The sequence below is a fragment of the Mustela erminea genome, chromosome 10 (genome assembly GCF_009829155.1).
Source record: "Mustela erminea isolate mMusErm1 chromosome 10, mMusErm1.Pri, whole genome shotgun sequence".
NCBI lineage: Eukaryota > Metazoa > Chordata > Mammalia > Carnivora > Mustelidae > Mustela > Mustela erminea.
In genome coordinates, this window is record NC_045623.1 from 24,096,479 (window position 1) to 24,116,513 (window position 20,035).

Here is a 20,035-nt window from a genome sequence, read left to right on the forward strand (position 1 = left end):
TCTTCCAATTCCAGGTATTATCACTTTACTATACAAAAACAAAACAAAACAAAACAAAACAAAAAACCGAAACCAAAACCTAAACATTTACAAAAGAAAATCAAAAGAAGTTGCATTTTTAGATCACATTGGAAAAGCTACAAAAATGTCTGATAAACAACATCATAAAACATCTCCGTACCATGTTAGTACCATCCAGAGAATTCCAGTCAACCCTTATACCATAGGTTGAGGTGTTTAGTACCTGAATGTGAACCCAGTGCCTTCTTGGTTTATTACTTGCCTATAAAAAGATAAACCTTAGCATCTATATAAGACATGAAATTATTGTCAATGAACTTTAGAGAAATAAAATTTTTGTTAAAGAAAATAAAATATTAAAAAGTTGACATAGGTTAGCTGCCAGTCAATATTAAGATGATGATCTTTCTTAAGATGCATTCAGTTATATCAGCCGAGGCAACACTGTTGAATTATTTTGAAGATCTGACTACAGAACGCTGCTATTCCAAGTGATCTTGCTATGGCGTAATTTTATTTTACATATGTACAGATCATGTTATTGTATATACACATCAAAGAACTGCTCCAGTCAACACATCTCAATGGTAGTGCCTATTTTTCAGGCAGAAGGTGTTCCTTTGGCCTCTTGCTCCCAGCATGGGGCATAAGAAGACATTTCTTTCCAAGCATTCACTACATCCAGGGAAGTCTGTACTCTTAGTTGGTTTTCCTCGTGTAATGATGAGCAGTATTAAGCATTTGGATGGATAAATAGTGTCTCTAGTTGAACATTTCAAACATTAGCTACACTTTGGATTTCTGTGCCTCTACGAGACTATATGATCCCTTCATGTTGGCTCTTCTAGCAAAGTAGATGATCATTCCAATGGCCGGTATTATTAAGGAAGATGCACAATAGAGCACAAGAAGTTCAGGAGAAAAATAATCCTTGTTATTTTCTCTTCCTGGAAAACAACAAAATGGTTGTAATTAATGTCTAGAACAAAAAGTGTTTTGATAGTAATAGATACATGTTTTATTTTAACAGTACAACTACTTCTCTAAATTGGAGTGAATCAAAGCAGTGATAAGGGCCAGCAAGAACCAAAATGCATATTTCTCTGAATTACCCAAATAATCAGTTGGCAGTTGCCATGGTCATGATGAGTCTAAAGATGACAGCTGTTGACTTACATAAAGTTGGGTCCAAATAGAATCAGGTTCAATTGTTGAATGGAAGCAAGGACACAACTTTCTGGAGCTCATTTACAAAAGCAAGAATTGGGGAAGAGTATTTGCTCTGGAATATATAAAAATCCACTGAAGAGCTAGGGCTCTGCTGACCATGAACTGAAATGACTAATTAGTTCTCCAAGAAAATCCTGCAGTGTAACCATTATAGTCAAACACCATATAGGATAGTAAGAAAAAGAATTCTTGCTGACAGCTCTTTCAGAGATAAATACAAAATTTTACATTTTATATCTCTGAAGTAGGGTGTCTCTTCAGCATTTATATCATCTCTTGATAAACTGAAGTTTTTTTGGATAGTACATTTTAGTTCAATTGTTGCTTACTCAGAGGCATTCTCTGACCCACATCTTTCCCAGCTTAAATTAGGAACCCTGATATACTTTCATAACTCACTACACTTTCTTCTCATAACGCTTATCACTGCTTGTAATTAAACATTTATTTGTATGGTTATCTATTAACTTTTCTTTCCTCTTCCAGACTACAAATTACATTAGATGATATATCAATTTTCTTTTTGGTCCACCACCGAATAGCTAGTACCTGACTCATTGCTTGGAGTAGTTGACCCCCAGTAAATATTTTTTGAAAAGTAATGCATTTTTTTTCTTTCTGCATCCTGTCACTTTGTCATTTAGCTGTAAATTGGGTACAGAAGGTAAAAGTTTATAGAACTAAAATTAGTATTTTTTCCAATCTACTAAAAATCATCTGACAGGTGCACTATTACTTAACATTTTAACCTTAGGGCGCCTGGGTGGCTTAATGGGTTAAAGCCTCTGCCTTCGGCTCAAGTCATGATCCCAGGGTCCTGGGATCAAGTCCCACATCAGGCTCTCTGCTCTGCAGGGAGCCTGCTTCCTCCTCTCTCTCTGCCTGCCTCTCTGCCTACTTGTGATCTGTCAAATAAGTAAATAAAATCTTTAAAAAAAATTAAAAACAACAACAAAAAAAACCCCATCTTAACCTTATAAGACGATCTGGGGAAGATAACATGGCATTTACTGGAGGCTCATCTCTATTTATATTTGTGTTTGCCCAGCATCATATGACCTCACAAGTATTAAATTTCTTAAAGTAGCATGTATGTTTTCTGTCTTTGAAGAAATCGATTTTGGGAATGACTACATTCCATCTAGAAGTTTCTAATCACTGGAGATCAACCAAATAGAAAAGGATCATGATGGTCAGATGAGAGGAAGTCAATTTTTTCAAATTATTAAAATAAAAAAACACTTAACCCTAAACATAATGATAACTGCCTCATCTTTCTACTTTCTTCAGCGGAGTAGAACTAGTCAAAGTATAAACATAATATTTTAATGGATGTCCATTATCATAATTATGGTTAGGCATTAATACTGACAACATGTTGGACAATGGTATTTCTACTCCTATTGTTTTCTTTTCAATTTAATAAATGTTATCTTTTGTCTTCAGTTTTTCCTTCAGGCATCTGCAGTCAAACACAAATTTGCTGCTGAGTCGGTTACCAGGGCAATCTTCAAACACTATTTTTTTATTAGCTGTATAAACACTGAAAATCCTAGACTCCCAGTCATTCCTATCATTGGAATACTTTCAAGCCAAAACAAAGAAAAATAAAAGTAATTTTAAAACTCAGCTAAATAAGGGTGCCTGGGTGGCTCAGTGGGTTAAACCTCTGCCTTTGGCTTAGGTCATGATCTCAGGGTCTTGGGATCGAGCCCCACATCAGGATCTCTGCTCAGCAGGGAACCTGGTTCCCTTCTCTCTCTGCCTGCCTCTCTGTCTACTTGTGATCTCTGTCTGTCAAATAAATTAAAAAATCTTAAAAAAAAATAGCAAGGTAAGCTAAATAGCAAGGTAAGCTAGTTCAAAAAAGCAAGGAAAAATGGCAAATTTTTGTCTCCATTCATTTACTGTTATTTTAAACCATAGTTTGGGGGCCTGAATTTCTTAGTTGAGTGCCTAAAATGCTTTGAGAGTTCATGTAAGTAATGAATAAAAGTGGCACATATGTAAGTTATTCATTTAATAAAGTAACTAAAAAATAACAATGTGTGAGATAGAGTTTAAAAAGTAGAGAAGCTTTGATATATCTTTAAAAGAGAATCATTAACTACAAACAGAATTACAAAAATGTTAGATGTCCAATTTCCTGGGCCTAGACTTAATTAAAAGGGGACTAGAGGCATCAAAGATCGAAAGAACTAGGAATGAATGAATTTCAGCCTAGTCATAACTGAGATCTCAATCTCATCCCCAACCTCATTAGAAGCAGTGATTATAGACACCCCACTATCATTTTGAGTGGCATGAAACAAGGTAAGTGTACCATTCTTTGAACACAGTAATTTCATTGGCCAGATCAACTCTTCTCAGGATAATCACTACGGGTGGATGACTAAAAGTTTCACATATAATCATGATATTTCCCCCTTCTTAACATTTCTAGATGGGTGTATTAATATTGTCATGTTTTGAGGAGGTACTGTGAAGACAGAAAACATATGGTAAGGCTTGCAGTGTTGAGAAATTTGGTCAAATGAGTAAAATTACATGTTTTCTGAGTTCAAATTTTCTTTACACCGACACATGGTTGCAAACTCTGATAGCCAAGTTCATGGGCTCCAAGAGTTGCATTTGTTTGCATTCCAAGTGTAGTTCCCAACACACAGTGAGAACTCATCAGCACACAAGGTGTGGAGACTGATTAGTGAAGGCTAACATATTCTGCTTACACCAATAAGAGCAACAGATCCTACTGTGCATTCACAAAAGGAGTTAGGAAGATAAAGGGCCCCTAAAGTTTCTTTGCTGATGTCATTGCTCAACCCACCCCTTGCTCAGAATAGGGTAGGATGGACAAGGGGTCTGTATTTTTAAGAAGGCAGTTTTGTAGTCTAAACATTCTTCAGTGTTGTTCAGCTTCAAGATGGCCTCTCCTAATTATCATCTTGAAAGGAGTCAATCCGGAAAATAGGCAATTACTCCATGTTCAGAGAATAGAATTCTCTTGTGGTCGGAGGGACAAGAGCCTGGGTAGAACCTTTTTTCTTCATTGGGTTAATCCTACTTCTTTAGTTTCCTTATAACCTCCAGAGAAAGGTTTTGAATGTATGTTTAAACGCTTAGGAAATGCAAGACTTCGGAGACCAATGATGAATTGTCAGCTTTGAGAAAAGCAAATGGGAATCCTGTACTCACCAGTGATTAATGTCAACTTCCTGGCTAAACTCCACGGGATAGGGCAGCTGTGCATGATTATTTTAAGAAACACTGAGAAATAACCACAGTCAACATGGAATTCAACTCCATTTTGCCAACTCACTCACCTGATCCTAGAAAATCTTTACATTCCATCAAACCTCTGACTATTAGAAAAAATAATCAAAAACAAAACCAAAAAACTAACTAACCTTTAACATCGAGGGTTAAACTTCTTAATTGCAAGCCAACCTCATTTTTAGATTCACATTCGTACACTCCCGCATCCTCTAACTGGACCTTGTGGATGGTATATGCACCATCTCTTGACTTTAGCACTGTGTCTCCCGTCTCTGCTTTTTTCTTCAGGATTATCCAAGTTTTTGGAACATTTCCACATGTACAGGAGATAATGACAGTGTCTCCTTCCTTGACACTCTCAGAAGGAAAAGCTATAAGTTGTATGTCTTTCGGAGCAACTGTAAAGAGAATTTAAAAGGCACCTCTGATTGGGTGAAATATAAACCACTTTCATATTAATTTAATGACAGCAACAATTAGCTGTCAGGAACCTATCTGTGCTTACTGTTTGCATTAAATGTTTACAGGAGCAAGTAAAGAAGTCAAGGATTGACTGGTTTGTTATAAATGATTGTGTTTTTAATAAGAGAAGATATGTCTATATTTCTCTCATGTCCCTAATCTAATTCTTTATCTAGACTAATCAAAAAATCGTGTTGATAAACAGTAATAGAATTCAAATGTGGAAAAAGAAAACATTTCTTTCTGTCACAGTATTGTGCAAAGTTTTTCTTTGAAGCATAAAGGTCTTTACAGGCTTCTGAGTTTTGAGTTGGATTTTCCTGGATCAAGTTATGCAGAGATGGCTTTCTTACTATTCTTTTCTTTTTTTTTTTCCCTTCTTACTATTCTTAACAACCATAACTACCATTTGTTTGGGCCCTGGGCTAAGTATATGATATGCAACATCTCTATTAATACACCACCCATGGCAGAAGGTATCATATTGCCATTTTATAAGTGAGATTCCCATTAAGTTCATCTATTTTTGTGACTTGATTTGAGATTCTTCCCTCAAACACAGCTATAGAACCATGACATACATTTCTTTAAGCTTGTGCTTTGCCCTTCCAAGGTTGTTTCTTTAAAATACAAATATCACTAAAATGAGGTAGCAAGAAAATCACTAATACCTTAGTGGAAATAATACCAGGGGGTAAGAGAGGATAGGACAGCTCTAGGGCCGGGGGAGGGGGGACTTTTTTTTTAATCTTCAAAGGGCAAGGATGAGAGAAATCCAAATATATCACTTAATGCTTTTGCCCCAAACAGCCTATGGATTTAACTTGTCACCTAGAAATTGTTTTGTTTTCAGTGTTGGCTCTCTGTCCTGGAGAGAGGGGGGTATGGATCTTACAACTGAAGCCATTCTAGTGGTTCTATGTCATCAAGTTGATGAACCTGAGGCACAGACACTGCTACTTTTAACCTCAGAATTTACAAAAGGTTTCCATGCCTTCTTAGGCTTCTAAGCAAATGCTAGCATGTAGCTTGTGAGAGTACCACTCAGAGTCCACTTGTGCCAGATATTGTGGCTTTAATCCTAACTAATTTCCATATACATAAATTTCTCATCCTATCCCTATTTCAACACCATAATCATAAGTCTCATAAGTGTAACCGGAGCTCCTGGCACCGTTCCCACAGCTAGCATTCCACTAGAGGTTAAACAATTTCAGGATAAGAGATGTGGAATGGTTTATAAGGAAGCACCATTCCAGGAACTTTCCAAGCGTAGGAAACATCAGGAGCTCTTCAAAACCCTCAATCTATGTTTTTAATAAAAATTTTAGTTCCACGGAGGACTTTGTTCAAACCCAGCAACAACTAAAATAATACTGGCAATAGTAACTCATTAATCACATTTTACTTACCTTGGATAATTAATTCGACTTCTTTTCTGCTTATGCCAGCCTGGTTAATCCCTTCACACACATAAATACCAGAATCGTCCATTTTGGTAGAAGTTAAGGTGAGAGTTGAATTCTCAGAAAGAGGCTGTAGATCCCCATTACTTAGCTGCCTGCTCCACAGGATTTTCGGAGCTGGGAGGCCATTGCTAGAGCACGTCATATTCACAGAACTACCTTCCTCCAGGATGGAGGAGGGGCTGACCAAGATGGTTGTATCCCTGGGTGCAACTGAAAAAGTAGGAACACTTGTTAAGTTTGACCCTTTATACCCTGAGTTCCGAAAGTCTTAATAATGTTGCAGAACTGAACTATGAAACCAATGGATTAGAACAGTTTATTAATGTTTATTAATAAACTTATTAACAGTTTATTAACTTTACCAAAGGAAGGCTTCTGTCCCCATTTACTTAAGCAGACAGAATGATAGAGAGTAGAATGTGAACACATCATGGATGTTTTCTAATAGAAATAAGTTTTGTAGAGAGTCTTTTACTACCAAAGAATGGATGATCATTGATAGTATACATAGACATTTATGGTACATTAAACATGACCAAAAATTATTTGAACCCCCTGTGAGAAGGTGGAGTTTATTTTTCCAGCTCTCTAATCTTGGCTGGTCTGTTGACTCATTGTGACCAATATAATATGAAAGAAGTAACGCTGTAGGACTTCCAAGCTCGAGCCTGCTTTCATTGTCACCTCTCTGAAATGCTGCATTCTGGTGACAAAACCTATTTCACCTTCCTTCAGGGGGAAACAACACATGGAGAAAGGGAGGCCCAGAAACCCCCAAGAATGTTCCAGATATAGGAATGAGTCCATATGTGACAAGTCATCTCCCACTAACCTGCCAATTGACTGAAAATGAATGGGTGAGTTCATCTGATACCACAGTGAGGAGATGAACTGCCCATCTGACCCCTTCTAGAATTGCCAATTCATGGAATCATCAGCTAGTAGATGACTGTTGTTTTAAGTGTTAGGAGTGGTTTATTATAATAATTATTTTAAAATTTCCTCCCAAGTTACTTTTTTTTTTTTTCCACAGAAGTTTTAGCTCTTAACCTCATGTTAACTATAGCCTGACAAACCTAAGAAATCCATATTAAGTTGTGGCTACATCACTCATGTACTTACCGTTAACATGAAGCATCTGTGTACTCTGCCTTTGTTTGGGTTCAAATTCCATTTCACCAACGCGTAACTGAGCCAGACAAACAAGAACTTTTCCAGTATCTTCAGTGGTGGGGATGAAGGTCATATCCAAACTCTTAGTCTCCAGAGATTTCCTGTCCATGTCCTCCAGAAAGGTTTTACTCTCTATGACACTCTCCCCCTTAAATAATTCAATCTCCAGCCGGTCAGAAGGATACACATTAGGAACCTCACAGCTCACAGTGACTGGGTTTCCACTCACTAGTAGACCACTCATCTCAATCTCTGGATCTCTAGGGAATGCTGCAAATATCATGATAAATGATGTTTATATGTAAACATTCAAAGGAAAAATGGAACTAATCTCTATTAAATGCAAAGACCTCAAAATGATAGTTTTAACTCACTTGGGATAGAATGATCACCAATACATAAATAATGAAATTAAGCCTACATATTTATGATACTAAATATAAATGCTATCAACAAAAATACTTAATCATGAATCATTCAAGAAATAAATATACTTCCTATTTTTCTCTTCTTAGTGATGCAGTCTGACACCCATGAACTGGTATTTTGGAAGGAACATGAGTTTACACAATCTTATTTAGCAACTATATATTTCAAATGTTTTAAATATTTCCCATGATGTATTGCTCTTTTAATATGCATTATCTCAGTCTTCTAATCTGATAAAATGGGTTTCATTTAACTTACTTTGTAGGTAGAAAAACTTATAAACCTTATAGAAGCTCAGAGACTCTCATTAGGTATTGTATCTATCAAGTGACTGATCAGTTGCGATCAGAACCCATATTTCTCTGAGCTCAGAACCCAGACATGGTTTCAAATAAGAGCCATAGGGCAGTTCTCAATTTAGACATTTTAGTTTCCAATGGCCAGGCTTAGACAGAAAATCTTAAATATTTCTCAGACAATATTTATAGTTAACAAAAAACTGTGAGATTTAGGTTCTAAATAATTATAGTATGTCTTATGTAAACCAATCAAGATAAGACTAAAATAGTTATCAAGAATAAAAGCAATGCCAAAATTTTTTCTCCTTCAAAAAAATGTTGTTAAATTTTCAAATATTTCCATATTGCAATAAGGCTGTACCTCTGGTTCTCATTTCTGTTGGGAATGTGCCTACATCAGCAGATGCTGGATTCTGGGTAATATGTTAACACAATAAAATTTACCCTTACTTTGAGAGATTCAAATCCCTCCACAGACATACTCTAACTCATGCAGAACAAAATCCTGATGGGTGACACAAGTTTGGGCAGGTTTTCTGGTAGCAAATGTTCTATTTTCTCTTGAAATCTGCTGACTAAAACAAGGCAGAGTAGCCTTCTAAAGTAATCCATTTTCAGGTCACTTTGCATATTTTGTCATTCATTCATCACAGCAGAGGAATTCCAGCAATGTCAAATTCATATAGATTCGAGGTTGTAAATGATTTTTATTAAGGTGACAGGAACAGCAAGAAAAGGTACAGCAGGTGTATGCAGCGTCATCAAGGTGAAGGTCTAGTACTGATGTCTGGTTCTGCTTTCCACCTGAGCAGCTGTCACTGTCCATCCCCTGGGGCCAATATAACTACCTGTTTTCATTTTTGCCTCATTTCCCCCCTCCATCCTGCCAATCAGCTTCCCAAATGTACCTTCAAAACAGTAGCCTGGGGCCTCAACCTCTGTTCAAATAGCTGAGCGGTAGTAATCCCTCTCCAGTCATCGAACGGGCACTGACTCCCACTCCTTGCTCACTACTACTTCTGAACAGCCCCTGTATACACAGAGGGGATGGGAAGCAGTGAACGTGTAGTGTGTTCAAGTGCATGATGACAGAGCATGGACAAGACGCAAACTAAGGACTGCGGGTGCTGTGTACGTATGTAATATATACTTAAGATTTGGGTCCATTAATTTGTATCAGAAAATTCTGGTTCAAATATTCAGGAACAATTCCCAAGGCAAACTCCCCTTTCTAAACACATGGATATCACCGTGTATCACAGACTTGCATTCTGTTTCTTTCAATAAAACCGAGGGGATAAAAACAGCAAACAATTCTGGAAAGCACTTACAGTAGAGGTCCACACTAATTCTCTTTTCCAGTTTCTTCCGGCCACAGGTCACAGTGCACAGGTAAGAATGTTCATTCTCAAAACTCACAGGGCTCAGTGTCAGTGTGGACTTGCTCCCTTCAGTCTTCACCTGCCCACTCAGAGGGCTGTCTATCTGCGTTCTCCAAGAGAAAGATGGGGACTCGCAGCCTGTGACACCACATGTCAACACAACTGAGTCTCCAATCTGAGCAATAACTTGGGGTCCGGGGGAGATCTCAACAATGAATGGTTTCTCTGGAGGAAAAAGAACAAGACAAAGAGAAGATGAGTTTTTTTTCTTCCTTCACCACATTGCAATATATGGTCTTCCTCCCCACCCCCATCTCTTTTCAAGCTAACATCTGTGCCAAGAAGAAATTACTCCTTTTCCACCTTGGGACTGCCCGGAGAGATGTTTTTAAAGAACAAACCCACAAGAGTTCATTGACTCATTCATTTAACAGAATGAATGTGGATAAAAACCTGTCAGGACAGAAGCTGGCATCTTTTCATGACAATAATTCAGTCTCTGCTCAACGGTAGTTTATCAAATCCCTCTAAGAAACAGCTCCAACAACTTAAGAGGTTCCAGTGTGTAAGCATTATGTAAACCAGTTTGCATGTATTAATTATCTCATCTAATCCTCATAACTTAATTCTTCTCTTTCACTTTCTCCTGCTTCTTCTTTTTATTTTCCTCATCCTCTTCTTTCTTCTCCCATCACCCTCCTTGGCCTCTTTCTCCTTGTGGAAATTTAGGCTCAGAAATGCTAATAATTTTATCTAGTTTGCAAGTGGCAAAATTAGGACTTGAAGCCAGATGGGTCTGATTTGTGATCCCAGCTTTTCAGTTGCTTGAACAACTAAATCAAATCATCCTCATGTGGAGATAAAGGAAGATCTAAGAGAGGTTGTGAAAAAAGTTACAGAAATATATCTTCCGATTAGATCCAATACCCATAATGGACCAGAGCTTAGAGTCTCTGGGCCAACAATATAAAGTTATGCCATTGAAAGCACACAGAATCACATTGAAAGTAAAGTCAAAATCTAAACATGAAAATGATACAAAAGTCACCCCTGAAATTTGTCTGATGCAATACAAAAATACTTTCAATTAATTCAGGGGTTGAAAACTGAGATAGGAGAGCAAACTGCTAAGTCTCAAATTATCCAGAGGAGCTCTTTGGCTGCCAAGGCCATCCTTGCTGGACCCACAGGCTGCTTTGGGATGCTTTCTGTCTGGGGAAAAAAGGGAATTTCAAATTTCCACTCCCTGTTCCCTGAAGAAACTGGGAATGATTGGGCAACCCTGAAAGGAACAGATGAGACGTCACAGAAAATCACTAAAATTGTTCCCCCAAATAGCAGACTTGAGGTGGAGGAAAGAAATCTCCACATATAAGAAATGCAAATACATCACATTTTACAGGTTTCTCATCTGTGCCAGGAGAAGTTGTTTTTCTCTTTGGTTTGTCTCACTGTGACATTGTAGAATGTTCCAAAGAAGGCTTTCCTCAAATTATCTCAATGAACCGATATGCTCTTATTGAAGAAGAGAGATCATTTCCAATATGCTAGTGTGGGAATGGGGAACTTGAAAACAGACCCAATTCCTGCCTGTGAAGAGCCCTCAAATCATATTTTCCAATGGCTGCGTGTGTTACCAGGCAAACCCGAGGTCCCTGTGGAGTAATTCTTAAGTAACTGAAAGGTCCTTTCAAAGTTCAATTCTCTCTTCAGTACCTAAGGTTGTTAGTGTCCCATGATGCAAAATTCAAAACAGCCCTCTTGAATCCCAGAATGCATTTCCTTTCCACACTGAACTGAGATCTAGTTTATTATGGGGTGACGTTATCCAGGATGGGTGATTAGTCTCCCATGACTTTATTAGGTTAATACTTTCCTGGTCTCTTGAGAATGGTAAGCTAACACCCATCTGAGTTAATCTACTGATGGTGAGTCTCACTTTTATTGTTTTGACCATCTAAATTTAAACCCTGTGTTTTTGTATTCTAAAATTTTGTGTTGCTCATGTTTACAATTTATGCAATCAGTATTTACTGGGCACCTGTTTTTGTGGTAAACACCCAAATATTAAAACACACATATGCACAATTCCTGACTTTAAGGCACTTGTAAGTTAATGAAAAGACATATTTAAATAGATACATTATTTTGGTTCTTACGAACGTATATTTAAATTATCTGCTTACACGTCTGTCCTTCCTCCCTATATTGTAAACTCTTAAAGGGTAGTCGCCATAACTTTTCATGTCTGCCCCCATAGTGCCAAACATAATTCTTGGATTCTTGGACAAGGGCTCTTGATTAATATGTGTTGAACTAAACAGAAGTACACAAACTTCGATAAGAAGGGTTGAGTGTAGACAAAGGGAGGAATGCCCAGCTTTGCTTAATACAATCTGGAATTGGAAGGCTAACATGAGCTTTGTCTTGAGGGATGGCTAAGGCTTTACCAGGTAAAGGAAGGGCACTCCAGGCAGAAGGAGCAACACAGACAGAGGTACAGGGACACCAACAAAGCTACAAAAGTAGTTTCTGACCAGATCATGGAGAGTTATTTTAAGAAATGCACATTTTAAATTACATGCAATTAGGGTTTGGTTGAAGTCATATATAACGAGCATTTTTTTTTTGTTGTTTAAGGTATATACTCTGATAGCATTGCATAGGATTGATTATCTTGTGGACAGAATGAGAGCAGGATGACCATTTGAAGACAATTAGCTATTTAGTTGAAAAGTCATAGAGTTTTGATTAAAATGTGCCTGTTTTAAAATCATAGTAAATACCCCTAGTGAGCGACTTGACTCTAGGAGAAGTATGAAGGATGCTGAACTCGTGTTTTTATTTACCTCATAAGGTAGTGGTAAAGACTAACAAGACAACATATATAAAGTGGAAAGTAGAATTCCAAGCAAGTATGAGGTATAAGATCTGTAGGAGCCATTATTCATTTCCGTGAGACAACACACTCTCATCTGTAAAATGAGTATAAAACACTTACTCTTTAGTTATTTCTTGAAGATTACAGCTAACATATATAAAGTGCCTGGCATATAGCTGGTGGTCAGTGAATGCTGTTATTTTAAAACATCTTACAAGAGTTTAAGTCAGAGATGATAAAATAAGGCAATGGCAAGGGGGTTGAAAAACTGAGGACAAATCTAAGGATCTTTTTGAGGAAGAAATGACAGGTTTGGTGATATGGAAGGAGAACATGAATTTGGGGATAAGCAGCATATAGTAGCCCAAATACTGGGAATCCAGAGTGGAGATGAGGACAGATGTGGTAACCTGAGAATACTAATATTCAGGGGGTAGAAGGAAAAGAGAAAGCCAGAGGATGAAGCAGGGAAGGAATGGTGAGAGATGGAAAAGAGAAATGCAGAGCCATTTATGCCCTGGGAGGAAAGACTTCTGAGAGGTATGAGTAAGACAAGGTATGAGTGCTAAAGGAAATGACATCACATGGGTCATCAGTAAAACTTAAGGAAGTAATGTAGGGATTGAGTTGTTTCCCTACTGTGCAAACCCCAGTTACAGCACCTTTATCATTCCTTTCTCACAGTCTACTTACCTTGAACAATTAATTCCACCTCTTTCCCATCTTTTCCGACCTGATTGACTCCTTCACACACATAAATTCCAGAATCTTCTATCCTCATGGCAATTAAAGTCAGAGTTGCATTCCCGGAAAGGAGCTGTACATTCCCATTATCTAATTTTTTGCTCCAGAAAATCTGTGGGGCTGGGAGACCCTCACTGGAACATGTCATTGTCACAGAACCACCTTCTTGCAGCTTCGTGGAGGGACTCACAGAGATAACTGTGTTCTTGGGTGAGACTGAAAAGGCAGGACCCAAGATTAGTAACTGCTAGACATCATCTTGATCCAACAAGGATAAGGTATTTCTCTTGCAGGCTGTATTCATATGCTTTCACAAAGTTGACAAACTTACTCTGTTAAATTAATATAAAATCAGTATTGTGGGGTCCTAAAAATCAGTTAATCCAATTTCTGACTAATCTAAGTGAGTTACTTTTCTTTTCTTTTTTTTTTTTTTTAAGATTTCAGTTATTTATTTGACAGACAGGGATCTCTAGTAGGCAGAGAGGCAGGCGAGGGGCGGGGTGGGGGGGTGGGTTGGGGTGGGTTGGGGTAGGCTCCCTGCTGAGCAGAGATCCTGCTCAGGGATCTCTGGGGCTGGATCCCAGGACCCTGAGATCATGACCTGAGTCAAAGGCAGAGGCTTAACCCACTGAGCCACCCAGGTGCCCCAAGAGATACTTTTTTTGATGTTTGGTGTTTTCAGATGGCCATAGAAACTCAGAAATTAAGAAAATTGCTACATTACTTTAGAGTAATGTGGTTCAATCTCCCAGATAAGGTAGAAGTCGTCTTCTACCAAGAGAAGCACCCTTGCCAAGTGCTCATTTAAGTTGGCTTCAGCACTTTTGGTTGAGGGAATTGCTGCCTTACAAAACAGTCCATTTGATTTGGGGACAGCTCTAATCATTAGAACAATTGAACTGAAAACTTCCTCTTTGTAAACAAATTCCACACATTGGCCATAGTTCGGTCCTCTGCTGTTACAGAATAAATCAAATCCCTTCTCCACATGACTGTCTTTCAAATACTTAATGATAGTTCTCTTTTCCAAGTTTTGTATTCTCTAGGAAAAATACCCCTTATCTTGACTATGCTTTTCAAAATATTGATTAAAGGCTTTCCATCTCATTCCGTTTCAGCTAAACATGCTATATAGTTGGCAATACTCCTTTGAAATGTAGTGTCCAAAGCAGAACACAGTGTTTTGGTCTAGAATGGAGTAGAGTATGTCCACTCCCATACAGTTCTGGGACTACAAGCCTGCCTCAAATCTCCCCGCAGTCTCAGGGAATGTGGAGGTAATCAAGCCTCATCCCTACTCTCCCTCCCAGTGCACATGGGTATGCGTGAGCACACGTACATGCAGATGAGCCCATGAGCATGTGCACACACAACACACGCACACAGAGAACAAGTGCTCGCCTTGTGAAATTTCTATAACTTAATATTTCACCGCATATTATAAGAGTTTGCAAAAATAAGAGGTGTTTAAAAACATCTCATTTGAGCCCACTTCCTGCTACCAAGTCAGCTGGTATTATCATTCCCCTTTGATAGATTGGGAAATAAGGAAATTAAGTGACCCAAGTTCACATGGTTAATGGAGCCAGAAGTCTTCTCAACCCAAATGTTGTGCTCTTTTCATTGAATTATGCTGTTGACAAATACTATGTTCTCGATGAATAAAAATGGAGTAAAAACTATAAACAAATGCCTTCCTGGCTTTAGCTAAATTCCCACAGAGACTAGACACTATCACACAAGTACTTACTGTAGACTTGCAGTTTTTTTGTAGTCTCCCTTTCTTTGGGTTCAAAGTCAAATTCATCAATGTTTAATTTCGCTTGGCAAACAAGAGCTTTCCCAATATCCTCATTGGTAGGAATGAAGGTTACCGCCAAACTCTTGGTCTCCAGGGACTTCCTTTCCATAGGCTCTAGGAATTCCTGATTCTTTAAGAGCTTATTGTCCTTCATCAAATTTACCTCCAGCCTGTCAAATGGGTAAACATCAGGGACCATACACGTGACTGTGACTGGCTTTCCAAGTTCTAGGGGGCCACTCAGATGGATCTCTGGGTCCTTAGGGAAAGCTGCAAAGGTCAAACAAATAAATACACATGAGAAGGCTTTCTGTTCATGTAACACAAGGTCTTTTACTGATTCAATGCAATGCAAACCAAGTCTAATGCTTCTGTGGATACAGTCTTAATTCACTGTTCAAATAACCTTTAATAGTTTTGGGTGGGTTCACCAATCAGAGTCAATCATCTTTAAGGGAGTTCTTCAACACTGATCCTACATGTACTAAGGGTTGCATATTAAGAGTAAAAGAAGGGAGAAGAAATTAATGTTTATTAAATACATATATGTGCCTGTCACTGTGCTATTCCTTAAATATAAATAATTTTATTGTAACTCTAAGACATAGCACATTTCACAGATATGAAAACATAGAATTAGCACATTTGCATAACTTGCCAAAGTCACACAGCTAATAAATGGCAAGTCCGGGATTTCACTCAGGATTTCTATTATTTTGTACTGCCACTGAAGATTTACATTATATCACATTCTCTAATCTTAGGGCGAGATACATCCACTTTACAGATAAGGAAACTGAAGCTCAGAATATCATTGCATGGGTACACCTGCGCAATCTACAAATTCTGGAAAGGAGATTTGACTCCCACAATGCCTGACTCAGCATCTGAACTAGCACTCCACTTGAACCTTCCAGTGCCAAAGGAACAGGGAACGTTCGATCTAAGTCAGCCATTGCTTCCTTTGCAAGGGTTACCTTTTCACTACAAACTGTCAAGATGGTAACATATTGGCTGGACTCAGGACTCTGCACAATAAGAACACAAAGGTCCCAGCTCTAAAGAATATTACAATCAAATGTGGAAGAGAGACGGGCTCGTTAAACGTAACGAGAGACAGATATTCTTAAAGAAAAAACGCAGGAAAGATAATTAAAGCCAGAAGGGTCTTTATTTCTCTTTTTTTTAAGTCTTCAACTGCTTGATACATGAAAGCAAAGGCAAAGGAAATGGAAATGCTTTGCTACGTGAAACAAAAAACAAACAAACAGTATTTTTAATTTTTCCACCAATAATTTCAACCTCTCATATTCTGTAAAAAATGTGCCTATAATCTGCGTAGTTTGCTGTCAGGTAATATGAGAACTTGCTACTTTTCCCTGTATTTACATAAGGGGACTTTCAAGGAGCTCAGGGGGCTGCACAGAAGAACTATGCACATACAACCGGCGTAATTGAAAGCAGCGGGCCAGGCACGGTTTCTCGGGATGCATTAACAGCACATGGGGCTTATTGGAGAATCAATTACGGATGCCGGGCAAAGCTGAGCTCCCCCATAGCAGATGGGAACCAAAATAATTATAAGATAATCAAATGGGGTCTTCATGAAGAGATGGTCATAAAGGATTTCAGGGTTTATTTCATTTTGTTTTGTTTTTCTGAAAGAGTAGTCATCAGTAACCAAAGGCAAGATTTTTATTTCAGGTGATTCTTTACTCCTCTTGCTAACGTTATATGCTGGGTCAAGAATGCATGCATTTTGGTAGAATGGCAAACTAGGGATGTTCATGAACATTCATGAGGCAAATAAAATTATTACACCCATAACCATGAGGAAGAGTGGTTGAGCATTAAGGCTTAATGGCACCAAAACCAAAAACAACCCTCCTAAATTTATCTGTACCAAAGTCAATGAGTGGAATGTTTGTAGATACTTTCCTTCTGTCTAAGGGAAAACTCTTCAACAGAAGCCTATTGCTCAATTGTAGATCTCCTACTTAGGCTGTTTATACGAAATTGCATAAGAATAAGTAAGTGGAAAATCCCCAAAGAATGGAAGTCATAAAATATTTAGACATATGACAAAGTAAACATGTAAGGATATAATTAAATAGAAATTTTTGGAAAAGAAGATTAAGAAACTTCAGAGATCTTCATTTTATGGCCAAGAAAAGAAAAGCCTTGAGAGGTTGAGTCTTACCTATGGTCACTATGTTTGTGGCAGAGTTAGAAACAAAGGCAAAGTTTGTATTCCTTTTCTAATGCTAGTGGTCTTAACTTTCCCGGAGCAGTATGTCCTCTAGTCAAGAAGCTGGACATGAATAGCCTTTAATTTTTTTTTTCTTTTAAAAATATCCTTTCTAAAAAAACTTACTTTAAAAGCAAAATTAAGAGGAAAATCAAAGATCCTCCAAAGTACTCACAATAGATCTCCACCTGAATTCCTTTTTCCAGTTTCTTAGATCCACAAGTTGCTGTGCACACGTAAGCATGTTCATTGTTGAAACTAACAGGATCCATGGTCAACGTGGAGTTGTTCCCCTCATTTCTCACCTTCCCATTCAGCGGACTGTCTATCTGGGTTCTCCAGGAGAAAGATGGGGGCTCACAGCCCGTTGTACGGCAAGTCAGTGAAATGACATCACCGATCTGAGCAATAACTCTGTGTTCAGGGAAGATTTCCATTTTAAAAGCTTGAGCTGTGAGGACAAAAAGAGAAAAGTGAACTTTGTTTAGTATTCCACTCCCTTTGCTCTGTTCTAGTATAATGTCCAGAATACAGTCTGGCTGATCTCTTTCCTAAATTTTGAACTAACTACAAGGCGGCCAAAAAACATAGGCGTCGCTGCCAAAGGTGTTGGAATCATGGAGAACTCTCAGTCCTGACCTTGATGCCCGTTTATGAAAGTTGTTTTGATATTTGCTAAGTTTAAGCTCATTATCAAGTACAGGAAACTGAAGCGATAGACCTCAGTAGAGATAGAATCCAATTATTTATTTGACACTGGAAAAAGGTATCCGAAAAACATTCTTTATAGCTCCAACTATGATAATACCATGGTACAGAGCCATGTTCCCTAGCATATTACATGTTACAGTAAATGGTTTTCCCACTTCTTAAAAATCCTAGTGCCTTTCTTCACTCCCATTGCACAACTGACTGAAGCCAAAATCAGAGCTGAAATGGAATGTGAGCATTTGGAACAGATCAAAGAAAAGAACTTACAAACAGAAAACACCATCCAAAGAACATTTGAGGCTCCAAAGATCACGACCATCTTCCCAGGCATTTTTCGTTTCTGCTGTGATGAGAACATAGGGGTCCCCAAACCCTTCTTTCCGTCCCACCTGAAAGTGTCCTGAAAGAGCTTTTAGCCCCTAAAGCCAGGGAGGCTCAGTGAGGAGTGAAATGGAAAGTCTGCTCTTTATAAAGGGTCTTGTTGCAGAGGCCTGGAGGCGGAGGGAAATCCCTTCAAGGGGAAACCCGGAGCAGAGCCAGAAAAAAAGTTTCACTGACACTCAGCCAAGCCCAGGATTAACCCCTTCATTTGCTCTCATTTCGGTAACTACTCCCTCTCTCTGCCCTGGAAACACGAAACACTTCCAAGGTGATAAAATTAAAGGTTTTTTTTAAAGGGATATCTTTGCAAGAAAAAATACAAGGGAACTCTCATTTCAGAATAATGCTCATTTCAGAATAAAAAGAGAGAGGAGGAGAGAGAGACAAAAAGGGAACAGAGAGAGAGAGAGATGGTGGGGTGGGGGAAGAGAGAGAGAGAGAGAAAGGGAGGGAGGAGAGAAAGAACAGTAAATTATACTCTGGATTTTGAAGCGGCTAAATAACCACTATGTCATAAAAACTGATTATTCTCCATTAAGTCATATTTGCAAATTTTTAACTTGGGTCTAATTTTTCACTTACAAGAGTAAGGAAAAGGCCTTATCTTTTGATGAGTTATTTTTTAAAAGGGAGACCACATAACCTCTTAATTTTATTCTCTCTAGTCATAAATTTTTTTTTAAGATTTTATTTTTTTATTTGACAGACAGAGATCACAAGTTGGCAAGAGAGGCAGGCAGAGAGAGAGGGGGAAGCAGGCTCCCTGCTGAGCAGAGAGCCCGATGCAGGGCTCGATCCCAGGACCCTGGGATCATGACCTGAGCTGAAGGCAGAGGCTTTAACCCACTGAGCCACCCAGGCGCCCCCTCTAGTCATAAAAATATTAATAAAATTAATTCCTTTGACAACAAACATCAACTTTCTGAAATGATTTCTGGAGTGGAAAATAAAGGAACAGTACTAAAACAAGAGAAATAATTTTTCCCTTTTGTTTCAGAAAAGTTACCAATCCTTTGGTTCAGCTACTTCAACAAGAACTGAAAGTCTTTCACAGACTTAAATGCAAATGTATGGAATTCATCTGAAGTGGTGACTCTCTTGGACTGGACCACAGACATAGTCAAAACATGAAAAATAATTCGATTTCGTTATATGGGATAATTTGGTTTTGTTATATATATTGGTTATAATATTAATATATAATATTGATAAATAATTTGGTTTTGTTATATATATATATTGGTTATCTTCACCAATCTGATGCTCTTCTGACCCCACCCCACCCCATCCCTGCCCAGTGAAATTATTTTTGTAAAGCTGTTTTAAAAATGATTGTTTGAGTCTTGCACACACATAGCTCAAGTCTTCGCAAAATGCTTGCTAATCAAAAAGAAACCGGAATGGAATAGCCACTTCCTTGTATTACACACGTGCTGGTTTACCTCCTCCTTTGGATCATCATCAGTTCCCTAAATGACTGGGACAATAGTTCTCATACATCCTTGTATCTACCTCTGCCTTTCTG

General features: G+C 38.2%; 1 protein-coding gene across 1 annotated transcript; it reads right to left on the reverse strand.

Annotated features, from left to right (window-relative positions):
• Positions 1-2: 2 nt before the first annotated feature.
• Positions 3-18,625, reverse strand: VCAM1 (vascular cell adhesion molecule 1). The gene is made up of 9 exons (XM_032302034.1): positions 18,397-18,625; positions 17,594-17,869; positions 15,120-15,440; positions 13,316-13,582; positions 9,691-9,966; positions 7,581-7,901; positions 6,402-6,668; positions 4,659-4,925; positions 3-968 (listed from the first exon to the last, which is right to left on the reverse strand). Exons 1-9 carry the CDS (start codon positions 18,485-18,487, stop codon positions 808-810), a joined length of 2,247 nt encoding a protein of 748 aa, XP_032157925.1. The 5' UTR covers positions 18,488-18,625; the 3' UTR covers positions 3-807.
• Between the last annotated feature and the right edge of the window lie 1,410 nt (positions 18,626-20,035).